General features: G+C 43.8%; 1 protein-coding gene across 2 annotated transcripts in view; it reads left to right on the top strand.

Annotated features, from left to right (window-relative positions):
• Positions 1–18055, top strand: part of GUCY1A1 (guanylate cyclase 1 soluble subunit alpha 1) — a 111778-nt gene that overhangs the window by 55341 nt on the left and 38382 nt on the right. For both annotated transcript variants that reach the window (XM_030191615.1, XM_030191614.1), the window contains one exon: positions 7724–8209. In XM_030191615.1, the coding sequence (XP_030047475.1) occupies positions 7724–8209 (486 nt within the window). The remainder of the gene's footprint in view (positions 1–7723; positions 8210–18055) is intronic.

Genomic DNA, 18055 nt, shown 5'->3' with positions numbered 1-18055 from the left:
ACATTGGTGTAATATACAGGTCACCTTCACAGTCAGAAGAAATGGACAGAGACTTAGAGACATCCACAAATTAGCTAGGAAAGGGAAAGTACTACTGATTTTAAATTGCTGGACGTTGATTGGGGCGTCCCTGCTGTGCAGTCCTCTAGCTGCGTACACCTTGTAGCGCTATAGAAATGCTAAATAGTAGTAGTAATAGTAGTAGTAGAAGCAGAGATCTTGGATTCTCTACAGGAAGAATTGTTTCAGCAGTGGGTAATGAAACCAACACGAGATGGAGCTGTCCTATACCTGGTGCTCACAAACAGAGAAAATGTTTCTGATGTTATGGTGGGAGATCATTTGGCATCTAGTGATCACCGAATGGTGTGGTTCAATATTAAGACAAAGGAGGAGAGGGCTTATTCGAGATTGAAGGTCCTAGATTTGAAAAGAACTAACTTTGCCGAGATGGGGTACTTTCTCAGGGAAGAGTTAGTTGGATGGGAACAGCTGAAGGCTGTAGAACAGCAGTGGGCGAAACTGAAAGGAGCTATTTTAAAGGTGACAAACCTTTATGTTAAAAAATTAGATAAAAGTAAGAGGAAAAGAAGGCTGCTCTGGTTCTTAAACGCAGTGGCTGAAAAGGTAAGGGAAAGAAGGTTAGCCTTCATACGTTACAAGACTACTCAGAAAGAGGAGGACAGGCAAAAATACTTGGAAAGCTAAGAGAAGCTGGAAAAGCTGTCAGGAATGCGAAGAGGCAAATTGAAAAAAGGATAGCTGATAATGATAAAATTGGGAGACAAGACATTTTTCAGATATATAAATGACAGGAGGAAGTACCATAATATCATCGTAAGGTTCAAAGCTGAGGGGGAGGAATATGTAGAAGCTGAGAATGATGAAGCCGAACTGCTTAACAATTATTTCTGTTCTGTGTTCATGGATGAAAGGCAGGGGATAGGACTGTAGAAAACAAGTGCAAATGGGGATGGATGTATTGTAGACAGGGGCCGATTCTTAGAAGACTGTGTTCATGAGGAGCTAGCTAAACTAAAAGAAAACAAAGCGATGGGGCCTGATGCGATACAACCGAGGGTGCTCAAGGAACTCAGAGAGGTTCTTGCGGCTCTGCTGTCTGACATATTCAATGCTTCTTTAGAGTCTGGAGTACTGGAGAAGGGTGGATGTGATCCCTCTGCACAAGAGCGGAAGTAAGGAGGAAGTTGGGAATTACAGACCCGTCAGTCTGATCTCAGTGGTCAGCAAACTAATAGAAACGCTTCTAAAGTGGAGGATTTTGAGGTTTCTCAAATTGAATGGACTGCAGGACCCGAGGCAGCATGGCTACACTAGAGGCAGGTCGTGTCAGACAAACCTGATTGAGTTCTTTGACTGGGTGACCAAACAGTTTGAATTTGGAGGGTGCGCTAGATGTGGTGTACTTGGATTTTAGCAAAGCCTTTGACACAGTTCTGCACAGGTGATTGATAAATAAACTGAGTGTTCTCGGTATGGGACTTAAAATGACTAACAGGCTTATTTTTGAAAGAGAAGGGCGCCCATCTTTCGACACAAATCAGAAGATAGGCGTCCTTCTTCCAGGGTTGTCCAAATCGGCATAATCGAAAGCCGATTTTGGTTGTACTCAACTGTTTTCCATCGCGGGGACAACCAAAGTTCACGGGGGTGTGTCGGAAGCATAGCAAAGGCGGGACTGGGGCGTGATTAATACATGGAAAAAAGAAGGGCATCTCTGACGAGCACTTGGCCAACTTTACTTGGTCCATTTTTTCTTGTGACCAAGCCTCAAAAAGGTGCCCGAACTTACCAGATGACCACCGGAGGGAATCGGGGATGACCTCCAGTAGTTACTAACCCCCTCCCACCCTAAAAAAAAAACCTTCAAAATATTTTTTGCCAGCCTCAAATGTCATACCCAGCTCTCTGACAGCAGTATGCAGGTCTCTGGAGCAGTTTTAGTGGGTGCAGTGCACTTCAGGCAGGCGAACCCAGGCCCATCCCCCCCTACCTGTTACACTTGTGGTGGTAAATGTGAGCCCTTCAAAACCCACCAGAAACCCACTGTACCAACATGTAGGTGCCCTCCTTCACCCCTTAGAGCTATGGTAGTGTTAACACATGGTATCTGTAAAAAAGTTAGGAATTCTTTTACTAAGGTGTGCTGAAAAATGACCTACGGTAGTGGAGGCACGGGTTTTGGGTGCGCGCAGATCCATTTTTCAGCGCACCTGTAAAAAATGTCCTTTTTACATTTTTGCTGAAAATGGACGTGGGGCAAAATGAAAATTGCCCAGCGTCCATTTTGGGTCTGAGACCTTACCGCCAACCACTGACCTAGTGGTAAAGTCTCACGCATTAACCGGGCAGTAATGACCTATGTCTGTCAGATGTCACTTGGCGTGTGTCCAAAAATAAAAATGATTTTTCAGACGCGTGTATCGCATGCAAAAAAAAAATGATTTTTGAGACGCGTGTATCGGATGCGTGAAAAAATATGAAATTACTGCAAGAGCCACGCGGTAGCCAGGCGGTAGCTCCATTTTGGTGAACGTTGGGCACCTGTAGATGCTTACGCGGCTTAGTAAAAGGGCCCCTTAATGTGGTAGATAATGAGGTAATTAGGAGGGGGTACGTGCTCCCACTTTCACTCTGTGTTATCCACTTAACGCAAGCTAATGCAAACGCGCTAGCTGGTTAACACTGCCATACTCATTCTCCGCCCATGGCATAACCCCCTCCAAACAATAGTTTAAAAAAAATAGCTAACGTGCCAGTTAGCACATGGAAACAGACAAAATACCACCTGTTTTTCCAGTGCAAAGTGCACTTAACATGTGGGGAAAGTCTCATGTTAAAATGAGTTAAACCCATCGCACTTTAGTAAAAGGGTCCCTTAAGAGCAGTGGTGTAGCTACGTGGGGCCAGGGGGGGCCTGGACCCCCGTAGATTTGGCCCTGGACCCCCCTGCCAATGACCCTTTCGACCCCCTCCCCTCCCGCCATCACCTGCTTTTGCTGGCGGGGGACCCCAATCCCCGCAAGCCGAGGTCCTCTTCTTCCCGCAAAAGGCTTCCTTCTGTTTCTGACGTTGTGCACGTACAACGTGCAGGACGTCAGAAACAGAAGGAAGCCTTTTGCGGGAAGAAGAGGACCTCGGCTGGTGGGGGTTGGGGTCCCCCGCCAGCAAAGGTAGGCGACGGCGGGTTGGCGGTGGGAGGGGGGGTAGAGAGGGTCGTAGGGGGGGGCAAAGTTGGTGGTGGCGGCGGCGGGGTCAGCAATGGGGGGGGGTCGGCGGCACCTGAGGAGGCTAAAATGTGCCCCTTCACCTCTGGACTCCCCTCCCGCTAAAGTCTGGCTACACCCCTGCTTAAGAGGGGAAGTTATCAACGTGGTCTATCATTAAGATGGGTTATTTTAGCACAAGGTCTCATAGCAATGAGATCCTGTGCTAAACTAGCACAACTTGGAGTAAAATATCCGTCTTAATGGCAGACGACATTGATACCGTTTCTCCCAAATAAGGGGCTCTTTCACTAAAGGGTCGCTGTGTGGCAACCCAGAAGTACCACCCAATGAGAGTGCCGGCGGTAGTTCCACCCCCAGCGCACATCATTTTCGGGTTCTAGCAGAAATATATCTTTAATATTTCCGCAGGGGGTTACCTGGCGGTAATTGCTGCCCGGTTACCAAGGGTTAGCACAGGTTGCTCCCCCCTGAAATGGCCGCATGTGTAACTGGCAGCATTCTTTAACCATGCGCAAGTGTGCGTGCGAAGCGCAAAATTGGGTGTGCATGATTAAAGAATGAAGGGTAAGTGCAAAGCTTGTGTGCTAATAATGGCTGGGGGGTGTTCTCAGCTTCTGCCCATACAATTACCATACAGACAAGTACTTTATTGTATAGTGAGGTCAGTTGCAGAGAGCAAGCTGCATTTACGACCTCCATGTTAGGAAGCGATAAGTTTCTCCGCGAACTTACCACACAGCCATTACTTTTTTTTAGCCCTTTTATCCGCTGTGGTAAAAGGGGCCCTGCCGTGCGGCAAAAATGACCGCTAGTGCAGGGCCCCTTTTACTGCAGCTTAGTAAAGGGGCCCCTAAGTATCTCAACATATAAACATGTCTGTTTGGAACCTATTGTGTTGCCTCTTATTTCTGTTATTTTCTTTGTGTTTTCTGCTATTGTAAATCTTCTTTTTCCAAGTCCACACTTTTGAGATATGATTTATTGCTCTCATTACATTTAAAAGGTTTTATGCATTTATATAAAAAAATAAACAAAATAGTAGTAATACCCTTCAAGGGGTGTTGATTTCCCAGTCTCACCATTAATTATGTTAATGATAGACTGAAATAATTACTTAAAGACTCATGTGAATAACAAGATGGCTACCTGAGAATCATGTGCTCTTTATGTGGGTAGAACAGGAATTAATCTTTTTTAATCAACCCTACCTGGCCAAATGGATTTTTAGCTAGGTGAAATATATGAAAAGCTTTGCAATGTTCATAATTTTAACCACATAGGAAAAATGTACAAGAGTAGGCTAACCTTCATATTTTATTCCATTATTTTAAGTGGTATAAGGTACCTCTGTATTTTTTTAGCCAAGTGTTTTAAATGCTAGTCTTTTTATCACCACTCCAAATAATTATGTACCAGCTACCCACAATTTGAAGTGATAAAAGACCAGGAAGGCCACGTATGAGAAAAGCTATCTTTATTACTTACCAAAATTACAAATACGATTAATAGTTTCTCATGGGAGATCAGCGCCGCGCACACAAGTGTTATCTACTACTGTCTCTCCAAAGTAATGTTCTGATTCAACTGCTTATATACTTTTATTTTAAACAACGCTTCACATAGGTTCAGCAATTTATCTTCCTCAGAGATCATTCTGTTCTCTTTCAACTCCATCTGTTTCCCTTCAAGTTGCTAAACCACATTTTCTTGTGTATTGTAATTGCTCTTTTCCCATGCCTGCTTGCAATCAGGAATGTCTTATCAGATCATGAGTCCCTGGCTCACACAGCTTTTGCCTTTTTGCCTTGTTTCAAGGTGCCCTTTCGCTCTGTTTCAAGGTGCACACCCATGCTCATTATCTACTCAAATAACAAGCTGAACTTCAGTGTAGGTAATTTTATAAAAGAAGGCGGGGCCAATATTCAGAGCGATTTAAGTGGGCTAGAAATGAGTGGTGTCCCTTCCCTTAAGGCTCCCCAGACCGGGGAACCAATTGCAGGCACCCCTCACCCTTGGGCAGGGATCTCATCCAACAGTCTTTCAAAATTCACCCACTTCGCTCCAAGACTTCCCCCTCAGTGCTCAGGGTCTCGGCGGGGGCGGGCTACCAAAGACCCGGGGCTGCTACTCATGACCCTTTTTATGCATTTCCTGCCCCGCCCTAGGAGGCTAGGGTCCCCTCATATCCACTCTCCAGGTCGGCTCCACCAGCCCCTCACTCTGGTGACCCCCTGGAAATTCCTCTCGCCCTCCACCTACATTAAAGGGCATTTTCCAGGGGGGCCACAAATGCATCTATTTGCCAATGGAGAGAGAGGCTGCTGAGCAGGAGTGTTCTCCCCATCTCCCCAGCCACAAGTCTCCTGCTGAATTTGGAAGACTTGGCAGGTTTGCCCCCCCCCCCCCCCCCCCAATCATACAGGACATGCCTGCCTGCGTATATACCATATCATATATAGCACCTCTTGAGTATCAAATTACTTTGACATTCTTTCCCTTATGACATCTGGAGTAGCCACCTTGTTCACCACTCCAGGGCCTAGATCCAGCTCAGATGATAATCACAGGAAGCTCCTGAGTGTGTACAGTCAGACTGACTGCTTTTAACCCAACAGCTCTGCTTGCAAAGCTCCAGGGAGACAAAGAGACAAAAAAGAGAAGGTGTGCTCCTTATGAATACCAATCACTTCAGTCCTGCAGAAAAGACCATTGATCCAAACAATCTTTTGTTTTGCTGCTTTCTGTATTTAAACAGGAAACAGAGTGTGTGGCTGCTTCCTTTAAGTTAGAACATGTTTACTATATGGGAGGATTTTTATGCAAAGACTATAGACAGGTCGTTCCCCTTTTGTCACTGAGGGTAAAGGACTAAAATTGTTGTGACATTTATTTGACCTTTACTAACGCTCTGAAATAAGTTATAAAGACTTTCCATTTCCTTGTAAACTGTTATAATCTTGCTATCCTGGACAAAGACTGCCTTAAAGAACACAAGGCCCAAACCTGTATAGTTTATTTTATCTTGAATAAAGCATGCCAGGGGAATTTAAACCCTCTCTCATGTCACTGGAGCACATTTCTGCTGTTTTCCCTTCCCTCACTCCCCCCCCCCCCCCCCCCCCCCTGCCACCAGTTAATCTCTCCCAGTTCACTTAGGAAAAACTTTTTTAAAAAATTGAATCCTCACAGTGTATCACCATCCTGGTGAAAGCTTTTGTAGTACTGCACACTTCTTACAATTAAATAATGTGTGATTTGTCTAGGATGGAAAACGTTGTGAAGTGGTCAGTCATTGATAAACACCTATAGATCTCTCTCATGCATTTTTACCATTCTAATACTACAATGAATAAGCATGAAACAGGTTTGCATGCACTGCTTCCGTTATATGTAAATCTCCCTCATGCATATTCACCATGACAATGCCATTGTGGTAGTGTCCTGAAATAACCACCTTTGAGGTTTGCATTCCTTTTAATTTGCTGATGCATGCAAACTAATTTCATGCATATTCATTCTGGTATTTACAGTGGTAAATTTGCATGAGACAGATTTGCATATACCCCCAGATTCTATATATGGTGCCAAAAATTGGGGGCTAATCTAAAGCTGTGTATCCAGCCAAATTGACTAATAAGGCAATCAGTGCCAATAATTGGGTGCTAATTGGCACCAGTTTGAATATGCATGCACATCTTGATACATGTTGTTTTACTACAATGTGCTTCCAAATCGCGTAACTCAGAACCCAAAAGGGTATGGCCATGGGTGGGTCAGGGCCGTTCCTAAAATTTGCATGCAGTGTTACAGAATACCAAGGATGTGGGCCTAAATTGGATGCCGGGAATTACACCACAGGTGTAAATTCTGGCGCCCAAATTTGGCTGCCGAAAAATCAGCACTCAATGCTATTCGCTAATGGGCGCTCTTCATGAGTTCCCATTATAGAATAGCATCGAGCGTGATTTTTCTTTGGCGCCAATTTTCAAGTGCCATTTACTGGATCAATCCCATAATGGAAGCCAAGCATGTGGACCTATTTCATGCATATCCTGGTAATCCTGAAAACCTAATTTGCTAGGTGTGAAGTTGTGCCTTCAGGAAAGGGTTGCGAAGCACTGTGCTAGCAGACAGTAAAACTGATGATGTCTCTGAAAAAGAGAGCAAGCCTGTGGTTGCTAATGCATTTTACCAGATTATAAATAAATGTGTAGCAATTTTTTTTTCTTTTGCCAGGCAAGTGTGTCACATAAGAAATGCACAGGTTTCATTTCTAAAAAAGTAATGTTTACACATTGAGGCTTACTTTAGATAGTGCACCACACTGGAAATCAACCAGACAATTTAGTAAACTGTTCTTAAGACATATTCTAAGAATTGTAGACAACTAAGAGCAGCTAATTTCAAGCAAACTGAAAATAAACCTGAGGGAGACTTTCTTGCCACTCACTCATTGGTTCATTATTTTACAGGTAATGGATCTCAAAGGCCAGATGATCTATGTTTTTGAATCCAGCGCCATCTTGTTCTTGGGATCCCCCTGTGTGGGTAAACTGGAGGATTTCACAGGACGTGGGTTGTACCTTTCAGATATCCCAATTCACAATGCCTTGAGGGACGTTGTTTTGATAGGAGAACAAGTGAGAGCTCAAGACGGACTGAAGAAAAGGTTAGGAAAGCTTAAAACTACTCTTGAGCAGGCCCATCAAGCTCTTGAAGAGGAGAAGAAGAAGACAGTAGATCTTTTGTTCTCAATTTTTCCTGGCAAAGTTGCTCAACAACTCTGGCAAGGGCAAGTGGTGCAAGCCAAGAAATTTAATAATATCACAATGCTTTTCTCTGACATTGTAGGATTCACAGCAATCTGCTCCCAGTGCTCACCTATGCAGGTTATCACCATGCTCAATGAGCTCTATACTCGTTTTGATTACCAGTGCGGAGAGCTAGATGTCTACAAGGTAGATCAAATTTGTATATTTATGGCATTCTACTGGAAGGGAAGGGATGTTACAGATGATGCTGATGTCTAGAGCAATAGCTTTGAAAGAAAAAAACAGTTCTGCACACTTGATACCTACAGTGTTGTGATGGGAATAGGACTTGATATACCACCTTTCTGTGGTTGTTGCAACTACATTCAACGTTTTTTTACATATATACAGGTACTTATTTGTACCTGGGGCAATGGAGGGCTAATGGACTTTGATCCTGGGGGACTGGGTTCGATTCCCACTGCAGCTCCTCATGACTCTGGGCAAGTCACTTAACCCTCCATTGCCCCAGGTACAAATAAGTGTTTCTCACTCATGTCCTGGAGACACGCCTGACCAGTCAGGTTGTTGGAATCACCACAATGAATATTCATGAGATACAATATATGTAAATTTATCCATGCATATTCATAGTGGTAGTACTGAAAACCTGAGTGGTCAGAGGAGTCTTTAGGAGAAGGTTAAGAAACACTGAAAGGTTACTAATGCATTTCTTGTGGTGAGTTCACAACAAAGTATAGTGCTAATACTTTTTAAGTGCAAATGAGCACCAGGACATAAAACTAAAATAAAACAACAATGGTTCCTTTTACTAAAGTGCGTTAAACAATTACTCCCTAATTCTATGAACTTGTGTTCAAATTTTATATTTTGGTCTAAGTTCTATAAATGGTGCCTTAAGAATCAGTGCCAAAAAATCCGTGCTTAACGCTATTCTATGAACCCCACCTAAAATTAGGTGCACTTTATAGATTACACATGAAGGGGGATAATTGAACGGGGGCGCCCATCTCTAAGGATGGCCCCGTAAAGGGGCGGGGCAAACTGTATTATTGAAACAAGATGGACGTCCATCTTTCGTTTCGATAATAGGGTCGGGGGCGCCAAAATCATGAAATTTAGGTCGACCTTAGAGATGGTTGTCCCTGGTTTTCGGCGATAATGGAAGTCGAGGACCCATCTCAGAAACGACCAAATCCAAGCCAGTTGGTCATGGGAGGAGCCAGCATTCGTAGTGCACTGCAGTCCAAAATATGGATGTTTCTGTGAGGACGTTCCTGCCTTTGCTATGCCTCTGACACCCTCTTTAGTTGTTTATTTAGATTTTGGATCACAAGTAGCAGTAGTGGGATTTGAACCGGCCATTTCTAGATTGCAAGACTAGTGCTCTAACCACTAGGCCACTCTGCCACTTCTCCACTCCACTTTCTTGAAATTTGGCCATCCTTGTGGGGGGCAATTGAGGACGTCCAAAATGTTTGAAAGAAGGACGTCCTCATCTTCGTTATGTCTCCACTGACACATACATACCTACCCCCCCCCCCCCCCCAGGGACCTGCATACTGGCCCCCCACAGGGATGGCCAAATTTCAAGGGAGTGGATTAGAGTGGGAGAGTGACCTAGTGGTTAGAGCACTGGTCTTGCAATCCAGAGGTGGCTGGTTCAAATCCCAAATAAATAACGAGGGTGTCAGAGGCATAGCAAAGGCATGGATGTCCTTCTTACAGAATCATCCACATTTACATCAGAGGGATGGAGGCATAGCAAAGGACATAATCTAAAAGACAAAAGCTTTTGAAGTTGTTTTTTTCAGGGTGGGAGGTGGTTAGTGACCACTGGGAAAGTCAGGGGAGGTCATCCCCAATTCCCTCCAGTGGTCATCTGGTCAGTTCAGGTACCTTTTTGATGCTTGGTCATGAAAATAATAGACCAAGTAAAGTCGGCCAAATGCTCGTGAGGGACGCCCTTCTTTTTTTCCATTATCAGCCGAGGACACCCATCTGTTAACCACGCCCCCATCCCACCTTCAGTACACTGTCAACACGCCCCCTTGAACTTTGGTCGTCCCCATGATGGAAAGCAGTTGAGGACGCCCAAAATCGGCTTTCGATTATGCCGATTTGGGCATCCTTAGGAGAAGGACGCCCATCTCCCGATTTGTGTCGGAAGATGGGCACCCTTCTCCTTCGAAAATAAGCAGGATAGCGTCCATCCCTATGACTAACATTTAGGCACAACCGTTTACGCCAACAAAAATCTAGTGTAAATGTCCATGCCTAACTTAGGTGCAGATTGGGTGTAGTCCATAACAGTGTGCGTAATTTTGGGAACTCCCCAACTCGCCTATATCATGGCTATTCCCTTTTTGAGATCCATTCAATAGAATTTATCTGCACTACTTTATAGGACACGCTTAGAAAGTTGTGAGCTTAAATTCTAATTAGTGCCAATTATTTACGATAATTGCTTGTTAATGGCCAATTATCAAGGCTGATTGGCTTGTTAAACAATTATGTAGCATGTTCAGTTTGGCTGCATGGCCAAAATTACACATGCAACTTTAGTCACCATGGGTCAACTTTTATATCCGCCTAAGCATAATCTGTAAACGACGCCTATATTTAGGTGCGGTATATAGAATACTCTTAGTTGATGTCACAGCACTTAAAATTATGCAGATCCATTTACACCAAGGGAAACGTGGCGTAAATGCCAGCGCATAGATTTAGGCGCACAGGGGCATATTCTGTAACATTGCACATACATTTTGGAATGCCCATGAAATACCCATTTCCTGCCCATAACCCTGCCCATTTTGGCTGTGCACATTAGAATTTAGGCGCAGTGCATTACAGAATACGCTTTGCGAGTTGTGCGTGTAAGTTCTAATTATTGCCAATTAGTGCTCATTATTGCTTGTTAAGACAATTAAGTTACGTGCTTTGTTATAGAATACGCTTGGATTTCAGCGCAGAACACTAACATAGTAACATAGTAGATAACAGCAGAAAAAGACCTGCACGGTCCACCCAGTCTGCCCACTAAGCGCACTATATAGAATCTGGGGCATGTGTAACCAGTTATTGGCCATAATTGGTGTTGATTACACATGTAACTGCCATTATTCAATATTCTATAAATTGAGCGTGCAGCATGGACAGGTCAGGGGCATGCCTAGAAGTACCACACGTAGTTTAGAGAATACTAGCATTTACGCAATCTTACACTAGAATTTTATAATGGCAATTGCGTGCACAATTGTTGGTATAGAATTCGCATCTAGCGTGCTTTATCCTGGCATCTCACTTTAGGTGTCCTTTTGAGAATTACCCCTTTAGGACTAGATTCACAAAAAAGAACGTACGGGTATTCTATAAGCCATGCCTAAAGTTAGGTGTGGGTTTATAGAATTAGCAATTATGGCCAGGAATCACATCTAACATTAGGCGTGGCCATTTGCACCAGCTGAAACATGGTTCAAATCATCGCACCTAAATGAGGCATACTCCAACCCCCCCCCCCCCCCCCATTCTATAAATTAAGAGCGTAAATTCTCAGAACTCTTCCGAGCTGCCCGTGATCCTCCCATTTCCAGGCCCCCGTTTCCAACACACATGTAAGTACATTTTAGTTAAAACCAATAAGGGCTGATAATTGCTTGTTAGCAGGGGCGTAGCTATGTGGGGCCCCCACAGATTACACCCTGGCCCCCTCTACATTTGACCACCGCCCCCTGCCCCGCCGCATCATCAGGTACCTTGTTTGCCCGCCCCCAGTCCCCACCAGCCGAAGAGTCTTCTTCAGCGCCGGTCGACTCCGGCGCCTTCGTTGTGTGATCATCTGTTTCTGGTGCCTTACATCCTGCACCGTGCATGTAGCCCCATGCAGGGCGTAAGGCGCCAGAAACAGATGATCACACAACGAAGGCGCCGGAGTCGACCGGCGCTGAAGAAGACTCTTTGGCTGACGGGGATTAGGGACCCCCGCCAGCAAACAAGGTACCTGATGCAGCGGCGGGGCAGGTGGCGGGGGGGGGGTTGGCGGCAGGGGGAGGTGGCTAAACAGTGCCCCCCACCTCAGGCTTTGGACCCCCCCTCCTGCCGAGGTCTGGCTACTCCCCTGCTTGTTCGGTTGCCAATTATCAGCACTAATTGTCTCATTCAATTATGTTGCGTGTGCAAATTGGGTGTACGCCCAAATTTGCACGTGTAAGTTGAAGCTCTATATATAGAATCAGTGGGTTGGTGATTGGTCACAGTAACCTAAATTACCATCCTGGCATGACAGCACATGCTAATTCATAAGCAAACTGTATACCTGTTATGGGACAGCAAATGGGCAGATTATGAGGTGGGAAATGAGTGTGCACGGTGGCTCATGCAGGGTACTTCACTGTGTGCTAATGCCACCAGTGCGGTTAGCGCGGAGATAATTATGGAGGTCGTAAATGCATCTATGCTCTCTGCAACTGCACTCACTCTATAATAAAGTACTTGTCTGTGTGGTAATTATTGGGGCAGATGCTAAGAACACCCCCCCGTCATTAGCACACAGGCTTTTACCCAGGTTTCTGTATACCGCGCCTAGAGTTACACGCGGTTATGCACATAAGTCTAGGCGTGTAGATTAATTGTTTTAACAAGCTGTTAAGCGTTGTTAACAGCTCTTAATAAGCAGCAACAAGCACTAATTGGCAAAAAATTAGAATTTACACGTACATTGCTAAGCGTATTCTGTAACATACTGCGCGTAAATTCTAATGTGCGCAGGCAAAAAGGTGTATGGTTAGGGGGACGTGGAAATGGGCATTTCGTGGGCCTTTCAAAATATATGCGCATTGTTAGACTCCATCCAACTGGATCTAAAGATGCATGCAGCTTTCACAGCGCGCTGCACGACGAGGATGAAAAAGTTAAAGATCGCGGCTGGGCTGGCGGGGGGTTGGGGTCCCCCGCCAGCTGAAGCAATATTTTAAAAAGCCGGAGGAAGCGGACCTCGGGGTAGGTGACGGCGGTAGGCGAGGGAGGGAGGGTTAACGACGGTAGGGGGGTCCGGGGCAAAATCTGCGGGGGCCCAGGCCCCTGTGGCCCCACGCAGATACGCCCCTGCTTAGGAGTAGTGTCAGGAAATTCTTTTTCACACAGAGGGTGGTCCTTAGCTGGAATGCCCTCCCGTAGGAGGTTGTGGAGACAAAAACAGTGACTGAATTCAAAAAGGCGTGAGGTGAACAAAGAGGAACCCTATTTAGAAAATAGATAGTATAAAACCAAAATTAAAAATAAAACCTTAAATGGCTGCAGGTGGTTGAATGTGTGTGTGAGTGACACATGGACGGCCACTCTGGTTGTGAAGAACTAAGCCCACTGTGAATCTTACACACGCACACTGCAAAATCACTGTGCTCTTGTGAATTTGAGGTCACATATTTAATGTGAAGGTGAGAGGAAAAACCTCATCTACTGTGGCTTGACTCGGTTAATTCAACCGCAGAAATTACTTTGCTGAAAAATGCTCAAAGCACACAGTTAAAAAGTAATCATTGGTTAAAAAAAAAAACTCAATATTGAACCTTATAATTAATGTGTGAAACAGAGAAAAACACTTATCTGTACTGCTCCGTTTCTGCTGGCAAATGCAGTCTCTCCTACAGTACTATGAGGTTTTTCCTCTCACATTCACAAGAGCACAGTGGTTTTGCAGTGTGCATGTGTAAGATTCACAATGGGTTTGGTTGTATAACAGATTATAAGGGTGAATCTGATCTACAGTTGTTACACCTGTGTGAAGAACTAAGGCAGGTGCTAGGCAGACTTTGTAGGTCTGTTTTTGTATTTGGCAATCCGGTTTAGGATAAACTGGAAAGGGCTTCAGTAGCAACTTAGTAGCTGGAATTGAGGACAGTGCTGAGCAAACCTTTTTTTACAGTCTGAGTCCCGCAAATGACGAGATGGATTTGGATAGGCTGGAGTGGGCATCGACAGCAACTGCAGCAGGTGGAACATAAGCACAGGGCCGGGTGGACTTCTGTGGTCTGTGTCCCAGAAAGACCAAAGAAAGGCTCATGATCACGTATATAATATCATGTTCATTGCTGATTTAATCTTGAATTAAGAATGAATGTGACTGTTGGGCAGACTGGATGGACTATTCAGGTCTTTATCTGCCATCACTTACTATATTACTATGTAATCATTAACGCACCTTAGTAAAAGGACTCCTCGATTTGTTAAATTAGGCTCTAATTTTTAGTAACAATCAATAAGGGGATCGATATTCAAAACAATTTAACCATCCAGAAATGGCTCCTGGCCCGGTAAATTTCCTGTTTGTGTTTAATCACTAATTTTCAGTGGGACTTAACCGATTAGTGCCACTGAAAAGAACTGGTTAGCACCGAACTGAAAATAAGCTATTTTGGGGGCATTCCGGGGGGGGGGGTGGACTCAGCACTTGGCTGGTTAAGTGCCGGTATTCAGCATTTAACTGCCAGGTTAACCGCATAAAAGTCAGTCCTGTCTTTATGATGTTTGCCACAGCTGGTTAAGTGCCGAATATTGCACTTCACTGGCTATGCGTTGGCCAGCTCTGCAAACCCAGAAATTAAATGCCGGTGCCTTAATATGGCCTGGAGTTGAATTTCCTGGTTTAACTTCAACGGCAGTTAACAAAAGTGCTGATTGCCGCTGTCTATCAGGCCCAAATTGGCTAAAATAGGAGTAAATTGTCACTAATTTTCAGTTATGCATGTAACTACACTTAGTAGAATTGAAGAGGTTAAATTAAAATAAACTTTTGTTAAAATTGGCCGATGTGGCCATGTTTCACCAATGGACTATTCACTGAAAGGAATGCATTCTGTTCCTTCACTAAGGGGAAGTATGATTTTAAATTCCCCCTTAGGTGCTGCCCGTGAAGCAGCCTGCCATTGGAGAAACATGGCCACATGGGGTAATTCTAATATATTATAAAATATTATATAAAGTATATTTTAATTTGACCTCTTCGATCTGTTGTTATTCTTTGGACTACATTCTGTGGATCACAACTGTCTCTGTTGTGTTGTCACTACTGCACTTAGTAGTTCATAATCTTAGCACATAACTGTCAGATTCTATATAGCACACCTAGGGTTCCGCGGCAAAATCTAAGCGTATTCCATAACAACATGCGTAACTTAATTGGCTTAACAGCACTTAACAAGCAATAGTGAGCACTGATTGGCAATAATTAGAATTTAAGAGCACAAATCGCTAAGCATATTCAGTAATGAACTACGCAGTTCAAAAGGGTTGTGGTTATGGCTATTTCGTGGGCATTCCAAAATTTACACGCGTAGTTATAGAATATGGTTCAATGTGTGTAGATCTACGTGCAGGAATGTACACCATGTTTTCGTTGACCACTCCTAAATCTAGGCACTGCTTATAGAATACGCTTAGGCGGAAACGTTTACCGTGTGGATTTGTTAGGCGCCTTATATAGAATCTGGCCCGTAATTCCTTTAGCATGCAACATCTAGGAAGGTGAGGATGTGGACATGGCATGGGTAGGTCAGGGGCATGCCTCACATGTACATGCTAACGTTTATAGAATACTGTCAGCAGTTAGGCACCAGCATGTACGCCAGCCATTAAACTAGCTTAAGTGCTCGTGCCGAAAGTTAGGCATATAACTGTGGGCTTATGCTAGTATTCTGTAATGCCAATTACAAGCGTAATCGCCACTATAGAATTCACACTTACCCCAGATCTCTATAAAATTTGCTGAAATTTGTGCACGTGCCCAATTTGCACGCACAATTTAATTGAATAATGAGCTAATTAGCGCCGATCATTGGCTTGTTAAGCAATTATTGGCACTAATGAGATTTAATTTGCAATATACATGCCTAAATTTAGGCACGGGATCCACGTCTAGATTTTACTCTCAAGTTCAAAAAGGGAGCACAGAAATGGGAGGGTCTTGAGCGGAACCGGGGCATTCTGAAAATTTACACGCTCAGCTATAGAATAACGGGGATACGTGCCTAATTTAGGCATGACGATTTGCACTAAGTTTAAGTTGGTGCATATGGCTGCATGTAAAGTTAAATGCATATACAATGAAACGGGTTCTCAATGAATATAGCACATACATTGTTAGTGCCTGGAGGAAAAAGCCTCAAGAAACTCCCAGACACATGAAAAGTCTATAGGGAGTTGGACTTCCTCATCATTGGCCAAAAAACCTCCGTGTGGGATGAAGACTCACTAATATTTTTATTAAGCTACAAACTCAGCTGTAAACTCAGCCAAATAAATGAGTAAACTTAGCTTTAGTTGGTCGATCTCTGTGTCTTTCTGATAATCTTGACCGTGATCAACGGCCAGCATTTCGAATTTATACTTTCTGCTTCACGATCACAGGCCAATCAATCTAAAAATAGAAACAAAGAAACACCGAACTCAGTTTATGGCTTAATGTATTCAGAAATTCTCCTCAAATGTGCTTACTTCCGCTCAATTCTGCCGGCGGGAGCAACAGAGACAACCCCCTGGAAAAATGGTGTTTCTTTTAAAACCTAGCTGACGTCACACGCTGCTCCGTTCCGAAAAAAATCTTTTACTACCGTAAATCCTTAAACTAAGCGGTAATGTCCTTCCCAAATCCTTGATGTTTCCAATATACACTTAATGAACACTTCAAAAACTACAGGAAAACTTCATAGAAAATGGATCCATTCTATTGTAGAATTTAAACCTGCTGGAACAGATGCTTTCAATTTAAAGATCCATCTCTGTTCATTTTCTAAAAGGATCCGGCGTCTATCCGCCCCTCTTGCTAAAACTTTGTTGTAACACAAGACAATGGAGGGAATTGAATTGATGTTTGAACTCATTACAGTGAAGAGCTAAAGGCGAGGTACTCTTCATAGTCTTAATCACGCTTTTATGCTCTATCAACCTCACATAGAGACTGCGAGACGTTTGCCCTACATAGATCTTTTTGCAGGTACAAACTAGGGATCTCTTCCCCCATTGTTACTTTTGAGTGCGTGTAAAGTTAGACATGATTCCTGGTCATAAGCGCTATTTTATAACCCGCGCCTAACTTAAAGCATGGTTTATAGAATAGCACAATTTAGGCACCTAACCCTTTAAGCAACCCCACTGTCATCTCCAGACCCCTTTCCTTCCACCTGCTATGCCTGGAATAGACTTTCTGAGTCAGTACATCATGCTCTCTCCTGGCCCTATTCAAATCCAGGCTAAAAGCCCACCTTTTTGAGACTGCTTTTAAATCTTAATCCCCTTTTCACGTGTTTAATACCCATGTTGTTTTAATCATGCCTTTAGTAAATGAAACTCTCTAATCCCTTATTTGCCCTTTTTGTCTGTCTTGACTAGATTGTAAACTTTATTGAGCAGGGATTATCTCTTTGATGTTTGTGTAGTAATACTAATACTGTTTCCTAATCCTGTTCAAACCATGCCCCTGAGAACGTCTCCCCTTAGCCCAGGTAAAACTATATACAGATTGTTCTGAAGAACCCCATACATAATTTTAGCCACATTAAAGTTGGGCAATTTTCAGACAGCCCTTTGACCCGGGTAAATTGATATTTACTTGAAATTTGTGCTCACAGTTTATTTTGGATTTGCATTTATGTTGAAAGACAATGGTAATAAATGTGAAGGCTATTCAGTATGTCAGAGGAACATGGGAAACAGATTGTTTTCATGTCTGCAAAATTCCTGAACAGCGTAAATGGCTGAATACTGGGAGATGTTTTATCCTTTGGGAGAGGGGAAGATTTGTCCTGCTGAACAAATGATATTTAGGCCGAGTCAGAGGATGGATAGAACTGCTCCAGGGTCATTGTTCCACAGCTCAGTTTATTTTAAGCTTGGGGCTGACCCTAGAGAAGGTAAGGATGGCAGTGGGAGACCTGACGTGGGAAAAAAATCTGGGAAAAGCTTTCTCACACACCAGAGCTGCACCCCACCCCCCGCCAAATTCTGCTGCCCTAGGCAGATGCCTAGTCCAGCTGT

The sequence above is a fragment of the Microcaecilia unicolor genome, chromosome 2, assembly GCF_901765095.1.
Source record: "Microcaecilia unicolor chromosome 2, aMicUni1.1, whole genome shotgun sequence".
NCBI lineage: Eukaryota > Metazoa > Chordata > Amphibia > Gymnophiona > Siphonopidae > Microcaecilia > Microcaecilia unicolor.
Note: the sequence above shows the minus strand (reverse complement) of the source record. Positions and strands in the feature narration are given on the sequence as shown.